The sequence below is a fragment of the Salvelinus alpinus genome, chromosome 1, assembly GCF_045679555.1.
Source record: "Salvelinus alpinus chromosome 1, SLU_Salpinus.1, whole genome shotgun sequence".
In the NCBI taxonomy this organism is placed as follows: domain Eukaryota; kingdom Metazoa; phylum Chordata; class Actinopteri; order Salmoniformes; family Salmonidae; genus Salvelinus; species Salvelinus alpinus.
The window spans coordinates 22,157,623-22,166,701 of NC_092086.1; the positions used below are offsets into that span (position 1 = coordinate 22,157,623).

The 9,079-nt window shown below is 44.8% G+C and overlaps 1 protein-coding gene across 1 annotated transcript; it reads right to left on the reverse strand.

Annotated features, from left to right (window-relative positions):
* Window positions 1-3,490: 3,490 nt before the first annotated feature.
* LOC139571323 (suppressor of cytokine signaling 3-like) lies at window positions 3,491-5,534 on the reverse strand. The gene is made up of 2 exons (XM_071394099.1): window positions 5,347-5,534; window positions 3,491-4,505 (listed from the first exon to the last, which is right to left on the reverse strand). Exon 2 carries the CDS (start codon window positions 4,343-4,345, stop codon window positions 3,707-3,709), a length of 639 nt encoding a protein of 212 aa, XP_071250200.1. The 5' UTR covers window positions 4,346-4,505; window positions 5,347-5,534; the 3' UTR covers window positions 3,491-3,706.
* Window positions 5,535-9,079: the final 3,545 nt, after the last annotated feature.

Genomic DNA, 9,079 nt, shown 5'->3' on the forward strand with positions numbered 1-9,079 from the left:
CTGACAATACATAGTCCCAGAGACTGACAACACATAGTCCTATAGACTGACAACACATAGTCCCAGAGACTGACAACACATAGTCCCAGAGACTGACAACACATAGTCCCAGAGACTGACAATACATAGTCCCAGAGACTGACAATACATAGTCCCAGAGACTGACAACACATAGTCCTATAGACTGACAACACATAGTCCTAGAGACTGACAACACATAGTCCCACAGACTGACAACACATAGTCCCACAGACTGACAATACATAGTCCTAGAGACTGACAATACATAGTCCTAGAGACTGACAACACATAGTCCCAGAGACTGACAATACATAGTCCCACAGACTGACAATACATAGTCCCAGAGACTGACAATACATAGTCCCACAGACTGACAACACATAGTCCTAGAGACTGACAACACATAGTCCTAGAGAGTGACAACACATAGTCCCACAGACTGACTGACAATACATTGTCCTAGAGACTGACAATACATAGTCCCACAGACTGACAACACATAGTCCCACAGACTGACAATACATAGTCCCACAGACTGACAACACATAGTCCCACAGACTGACAACACATCGTCCCAGAGACTGACAACACATTGTTTGGAGGGCATGCAGCATCAAGCTTGATTACGGGTGTGGCTGTAGCAGGGTAACGGTAAACAAGAATTAGCGCTGTCTCTGTTTAGGCCCCTTTTGGTAGGCTCCAGGGTGAAGTTTCCCCTTAGATACAGATCTAGGATGAGCTTCCCCCTGCCCCCAATCAACCCTAACCATTAGTGGAGAAAATGCTGAACTGACCCAAGATCAGCATCTAGGGGCAACTTCACCCTACTCCTTTGGGTTGTGTGGTGGATGCAGGGGTAATAATGTGTCTAGGGCCTGTGCTTTAGTAACCTGGTCACAGATTGATTTGTGCTGTCTCGCCAGCTCCTATAGTATAGTTGTTCTCGTGCCAAACATACATGACAATGTAATGTCTCTCAGTGGAGGCTACTGAGGGGAGGACGGCTCAAAATAATGTCTGGAATGGAATGGTATCAAAGCATGTTTAAATATATATATATATATACGTGTTTGATACCATGATACTCCAGCGGTCTACGGCACTGCATCTCAGTGCTAGACGTGTCACTACAAATACCCTGCTTTGAATCCAGGCTGTTCCACAATCGGCCTTGATAGGGCGGCACACAATTGGCCCAGCATTGTCCGGGTTTGGCCGGTGTAGGCCGTCATTGTAAATAAGAATTTGTTCTTAACTGACTTGCCTAGTTAAAAAAAAAAAAATCCATTATTGTTAACCGTTCTCCCCTGAGCAGCCTCCACTGAATTATTGCTATACAGTGTTTATTAAGGGAGGTTAATCCTCTTTCACTGGAACAGAGGCTTGGGGCGGGGACATCACTCTATCACTTCTAGTGTAATTCTCTGGATCCACCACACACTTTGCATGGTAAAGGGAGGGGCTTAGACAACAGATTAGATACTGAGAGAAATGTTTCCTGATCTGTTTAGATAACAGTCCCTTTAGGAGCTGGTTTCTCGGACACAGGTTAAGCCTAGTCCAGGACTAAAAAGCACGTTTGAGTCCAGGATTAGGCTTCTGTGTCTGGGAAATTGGCCCCTAAAAGTCTAGTTGTTAGAGAAATAATAATGAAAAGATCAAAATCTTAATTTGAATTGTCTGATACTCTATGTGCTGATGTTTGAGGTGTTGAATTTACTAGGCTACCGGTGACAATTAGCTGGCTGGCTAAGTCATTCAATGGTAATTCATGTGCATGGTTCCTGTCAAATGAACGTAGTAAACGACAATGAAATGAATACAAATGCAACATTATTTCTACCCAGCTGTTTTGATGTTATGTGTTCTGACTTCTTGTGTGGTTAACTAAAGGTGGGATGTTTTAGACATGTGTAGTGATGAGAATCTAGTGTAAAATACCCAAAACGTATAGTCATGTATGATGTAACCCCCCCAAAAAAATAAGGTCACACAACAAGGATGTCATTCATTAAAAAAATAGTGCTCTTTATTATAAATTATTGAAATGTCATATGAATATAAATATGTGCAAAGTTTTTAGTTCTGCTTGCTTCTGCGATCTCTTTTTCTTCAAACTCGTTCATGCTTATACTGCAGCCAGTCACCTGGCTAGACAATAATGAATATCTTTATAAAAGATAGGAGAAAACCTGTTTGCATTTTTCTGTCAGTCATGTAAACGTTTTAAGAAAAATAAATTGAACAGGATGAACCTTAGATGCTCTCTTCGAGAGGAAGAGAGATTCTCAGATTTTAATACATTCAATAGCAAGTGATATCTGGTATCCTGTCTGTGGCACAAATACCACCACATTCATCAGGGTATATTTCCTATCCACTGAGGGCTTACCCAGACTCTATTTCCTCTGTATATAGTGATGTTATTATCTCAAGTATAAAAGCAACCCCTCATTCGTTTTTTTGTCATGCAAGAATTCGTTGTTCGGTCAAGAAACCGTTTTGTTGGTGAGTTCAGGGCAGGTTTGGCATGTTCAAATCAAAAGCCCTGCCAATCAACCAATCATTACACACATCATCAACACCTTAAGTCTCAAATATCATTTTCTCCATTCGGCCATTTGTGGCCTCACACTTCTGTAACATTGGGTCATAATTGGTTTGCAGTTCTGGCTTTTTCTTCTGACAAAATACACAAAAATTGACTCAAAGTGTAATGTTGGAGGTGGTGACGTTAAATGTCTCCTTTGGAACATGGGTTAGAATTCCGGTTGCTAGGCAGTTTCCTGGCAAGGCTGAGACAGAGATCCCAGTTTTCCCAGAGGAGGCCAACTAGCTTGGTGCTCCGACCAACGCGTTTAATACTTCCAGGCTCAGGGCTGATGTCCATGACTAATATCCAACAGCCAGCTAAGGACAGTCATTACAGCCAATCCTGCTGCAATGGTTGAATGGATAGGAGAGGCTGGTGTGTTTGTGTGTCTCTCAGGCCGGTGCCGTGCCACAGCCAGACCCCATGGTTAGCAGCAGTGGGAATGTGTGCTTCGTCAGAGGTGTGAAGGCAGACAAGATGCTGGCTCAGAGCCTTCATCGACTGAAGAGAGAGAGTGGAGGAAGTTATTAGTCATGCAGTGAGGTTAGAGTTGAGGTTGGCAAATAGTTATTTTCTGGTCCAATCGAAGGCCTGACTGACACACATTAGCAGCACGCCGACTGTCCGTTCAGCCTCTCAATGAACCAGTCCTCCTTTCTCTCTCTCTCCTTCTCTCTCTCTCTGCATGAATGAGAGACTGGAAAGTCTGATGACGACGCCCACCTCTAGTCTTTTGGTTGGCAGCCTGTTGAGAGTGACTGGCTGACGTTGGACCAGTATAGCTCTACTCCTCATGGTAACGTTATATCACTCCTGGGCTTGGGAGATCGGTACAGTACAGCCCTTCTGAGAACCACAATACCAAGCATCTTCTTATATTTTCTCAGACTGACTCATGCTGCTGCCTTCCCCTCTGCCTTGTCACCCTGATGTGGGTGAACCATCCCTCTAAGACACAGATACAGACAGTCATATTTCCCCCCCCAGTTCTGTGGGGTACTGCCACACTGTCTCTCACACCGGCCCAAGTCCCCTTCATAACACCTTTATCAAGTCTGATGCCATCGAGGCACTACATGTCCAGAGAGGGGCCTAGATGGGCGCGTCGTACTCCTGCAGGAACTCTTTGAGCGGGTGGGGAAGCTGGTCCCGTTTGCTGGATATGTCCAGGTGTCCGTTGACTGTTTTCCTACACAGGTGCTGCAGGCTGGACATAGTGGAGGAGAAAGGTTTGAGGAGCTCCAGAGGGATCTTCTCCCCTCCAGAGTAGATATAGTAGGAGGCGTTCCCTCCCCTTGTGTTTTTCTCCACCAACGAAGCCCCTTTGGTGGGTGGCATGTAGTGGTGGATCAGCTTGAGCACGCAGTCGAAACGGGGCACAGCCTGCATGCTCTTGGGGTCCGTCTGGAGTAAGAAGGATCCGGAGTCACACTGGATGCGCAGGTTCTTGGTGCCAGACGCCGTCTTGACGCTGAGCGTGAAGAAGTGTCGGTTGTCGGAGCTGTCGCGGATCAGGAAGGTGCCGACGGACTCGGCGGCCAGCATGGCGTTGGCCTCCTTGCCATTGATAGAGCCCCAATAGAAGCCGCTCTCCTGGAGCTTGTGCAGGGTGGTGACGACGAGCTGGTACTGCACCTTGGAGCTGAAGGTCTTGTAACGGTGAGGCAGCCGCATGGTGGTGTCGAAGGGGCTGCTGCTCATGACGGAGTCAAACTGGCTGTGGGCTACCATGGCGCTGCGCACCGCTTCTTTGCGACCTGCCTGGTGAGCACTGGGCACCACACAGACAACAGAAGACTAGAAGGAGGAGGTCGGAGTGTAGAGGTCACAAATCTCCCTACAGAGGTCAAGGCCTTTAGTTTTGTTGTTGTTGTGTCTGGAGAGGATTGTCCTGGAGAAAAAGCAGAGAAAATCATCAGTGTCCAAAGTATCAGCTCAGAGTGGAGTGATTTGGGCTCAGAGTGGACCTCAGGGCATTTGGCAATATGATCCAAATAACTGACGTTAAGTTTATCAACTCAAGATATCCAGTTCTATCATTTTAATTATAGAAATACATAACAGTCGATAAAAGGTTTATTTATAGTGTAATTGTTTTAGGATTGAGAGTAATCCAACTTGTAAATCGCTCTGGATAAGAGCGTCTGCTAAATGACTTAAATGTAAATGTAATCTAATACTTGTCAACCCATTTAGCTCTCAGGCAAAGATTATGCTTTGGTTATAATTTCAAATATTCTAATTAAACTTCTCTAGTTACATAGTGGAACGTTTTTACCAATGAGGCCCTGGCTATTTTTTGTTCTGTAGCGGACTATTGAGAACCACACGAAGTAATATGATTCGACACCGCGCATGTTGCTATCGTCACTCCAATTACGCACTGCTACATGATTTATAACCATATTATTTACGACAAATCGCCTATATGGCTATTGTATGTGAAAGGTGAAAGTGAAAACATTATATTTCAGTAGAATAGACGTGATTTGCAATTAAGCTACCGTGTACTCTGTCCTACTCATTTACAGGAAAGTTTTTTTGTATCTCTGCCCTCCGGCTCAGTCACCGCGGTCAGTTCCAGTAAAGTCGAGCAGGCTAGTGAGCGGAATCCTTCAACTGTTGCATAATTGTACATACAAAAGTCCCATGAAAAAAATCGCTAATGATTAATAATGATACATTGTCTTCGCTTTTGCTACTTCTAAACAATATAATGTCTTATTTCTTACCTTTTACGGTTTCTCTCTGTACTTGGAACTTTTAAAGTTTATCCAATTGCTTCAATCCCTTGAGTATATTTGTTTCCTTGAGCGTGATATCCTTGTGTTGTTCAAATTGTAACAATTGTATCCTTGCTGATGTGCAATGTCCTTTACAGTGTCAGTTGTGTCCTTTGTCTGTGTTCTACGTTGGACTGGCTGGACGTTGCTCGTACATCATTTGCCTCTTTAATGATCGCTCAGCGCTTGCGAGTAGCGCTCATAATGTGTCGGGAGGCTCCACCCCCTTGTTTTTCCAGTAAGGGCCTCTTGGCAGATTGTCAGTAAGAAATAGTTTTTTTTAAAGGACGATTCCTGGTATTCAACAGAGAAGTCCTCCCCTCCCCCGCTGTTCCTCCAAAATGAAGTTATGGAGTTCCAAGCAACAACTTTTCCTGCAGCGAATTGCTGCATTGTTATCGCCGTATTGTATTAGCTTTGCTGGTAATAGTCATGTTATTATAATGCACTAATTGCATTATAATACCACTAGACTACTATATATTTAGCATGTTATAAACATTATAAGGTAATCAATATGTCCAACCTATTGGTTTGCAGAATAGGCCTATATAGTGAAAAACATGTTAAGGTAATCGCATGATCTGATACATTTGACGTTTTAAGAAGTAGTTTAATTAATCTGAGCACTATTGACAGTTGTTGGTAAATGGTCCTCATAGTGGAACAGCCAGAACACGCATTAACACGCAGCTGCCAGCTGTTCCTCTCTGGCAGCGGCTGAACGCGATGCCGGTGACCCGCAGAGGGCGCCAATGTGTTTTGATTGGACAGTTCAAGCTTTATACCTACATTTATAACTTTATTATAGGGACATAGTTTCTTTGGCAATGGCTGTCAGTTTCTTTTGAACTGGCAACATTTTTACATCCTACTATCCTATACAGCTCAGTTATGCAGGCTGCATTACTTCCGGCCGTGATAGGGCAGGGCACATATTTCCCAGCGTCATCTGGGTTTGGCCAGGGTAGGCCATCATTGTAAATAAGAATTTGTTCTTAACTGACTTGCCTAGTTAAAAAAGGTTAAATAAATAAATCCCAACTGGATGGATGGCTATATGAGACCAAGTCACTATATGCTCACCATGCTCATAAACATGTCCATTTCATTCTTAATATCATTTGATCAATCAAAGAATACATTTGAATGAAAGGAGTTGGGAAATTTGGGACACTACAGGAAGATGGAAAGATGGAATAGCTAATAACAAAACACAAAAAAAACACTCATCGTTTAACATCCCTTAGAGTAAATCACGTGATCTGATACATTTTGTAGTGTAAGACGTTGAACTAGCGGAGCGTATTCTAGTCGTGTCCAAAATGGCACCCTAGTAATTTAGACTAGGATCAATAGGGCTCTGGTCAACAGTAGTCCACTGCATGGAGAACTGGATGCCATTTGGGATGCAGCCCTAGTGTTACACTCACTGTCTCCATGTACTGTAATGTGTGACTTGTTCCCTACTCATCATCCTCCCTTCCTGTTTACTCATCAGAGATCTGACTGACACAAGCCCTGAGAATGGGTAGGTAGATTAACCCAGGGTTTAACCAGCCAGTCTATGGTAATGAAGGTGCTTCAATGGTGATTAACTTTGTCGATTGGGGGGGATCTGAATAGTTGCATTGGCTCCCCGAGGTAATGCAGAGGCATTAGGCTCAGAGGGCTACTTACAGTCTAGTGGCACACAGGCAACCCGGGCTCAAACACCAGGCCAGGTTTCTACCACTCCCTGCCATCTCACCCACCTCAATGTCCCCACTCTAATATTTATCCGCCCAGGGAGGGAAGACACCAGGCAGGCAGAGAGAGAGAGAGAGAGGGCAGGGGGAGGGCCGGCTCCAGGCATAAGCGACATGAGCAGGAGATTTGCTGTAAAACTGCACATTTTTTCTCTCTGTCCCGTGGCCTATGGAGCAGCAAGAGGAACTCTACCTTGAGGCTCTGCTCAAACCCTACACCCCAACCTGAGTTCTCAGTTCTGCCACCTCTGGTCTCTTGGCCCCATCTTCCGAAAACATCTGAAACCCTACCTCTTCAAAGAGTATCTTAAATAATCCCACAGCACCCCCCCCCCCCCCCCCCTTAATAATAATACACTGTCTCCCCCCACTAGCACTGACTTTGATAACAGCTACTTTATTGAGGAAAAACATCGTACTATGACTGTGATATGTGGTTTTCCCACCTAGCTATTTTAAGATGAATGCACTAACTGTAAGTTGCTCTGGATAAGAGCATCTGCTAAATTACTAAAATATACATGTAAATGTGACAAAATGAGCAGAATTGCATAACATTTGTTATAAAATTCTCAACTTCTCTCTGCCCCGTGGCAAAATGTGTAGAATTGCAGGAAATGTGTAGATATCGCCATCAAGAGGGGGGCACTAAAATGTTTTGCCTGGGGAGGGGGGTACCCCAACCAAATGTGGCTTAGGGCCCCCAAAAGACTAGGTCCAGCCCTGGCAGGAGGGATGATGCATATTGGCATCATAATGAGCTTTGGAGAGAGCCAGCTGTGTCTACAGAGGTGAGTCAGGTGCCTGGTGATTCAGATCAGACCTCTAGACTGGGTGACTAGGGTTGTATCCTAAATGGCACCCTATTCAAGAGCCCTATGGGCCCTGGTCAAAAGAAGTGCACGACATAGGGGATAGGGTGCCAAATGGGACGCAGCCTAGGGGGGAAAGCAGCCAGTAAGACAACTCCACTGTATTCCACTTGTTTTCCAGAAAACCCTGTTGTGTCATCAGTGTGAGACAGGCACACGGCTGGTTACCAGGCCCTCCTGAGGGAAGAATGGAGGTGAATAGAGAGGAGACGTGGTGTTGAGTTGGCCCAACCAGGAAAGAGGAAGTCATAAGAAGTCATCACACAGCCAGTCTAGAGATCTCATTGTCTTAGACACCTGGCAGACATCAAAGAAGCCATCATATTGTAGCCTACACCGACACCAAAACAGATTGAATTCAAATGAAAAACAAATGAGTTTATTTAAAGTGCATTATCAGAGTCTTCTTCAGTTTAAAGAGTGAATGATCATGTTTCATTTACAATCAAGGCTGAGAGGAATGACTTTTTAAACAGCGGGGTGGAGGATGACGCACAATACAAGTTCCAATGTTTCACTGTCTGTGCCAACAACTCTGGTCTGTGTGTACTTAACCTGGAGGGTCAGATCTCTGGTCTGTCCGGGGTCAGCAGCACCTGTCTACTACTAACTGACCTGTAGCTGTAACTCCCAGCTCTCCTCTGCTGTTCCTGTGTGCTCTCTGTGCATTTGGCAGGACGTCTGAAGAACAGGTTGAGAGGCTTGGCTGGGTAGACACATAAGTATGCAGGCACAGATTCACACACAAAGATGCATGCACACATACACACACACACACACACACACACACACACACACACACACACACACACACACACACACACACACACACACACACACACACACACACACACACACACACACACACACACACACACACACACACACACACACACACACACACACACACACACACACACACACACACACACACACACACACACAAGTCTGTATTCTGTCTTATCAAACAGTCACCCAGGTTTATAGTACGACTAAACCAGAGTGGGTGAGTTACACTAAACAAATACAGCCTAAGGTGTTCCAGTATTGCTTTACTGTACA

Excerpts from the sequence above, each read along its gene's own strand:
- LOC139571323 (XM_071394099.1), bottom strand. The coding sequence starts at position 4,345 with ATGGTAGCCCACAGCCAGTTTGACTCCGTCATGAGCAGCAGCCCCTTC.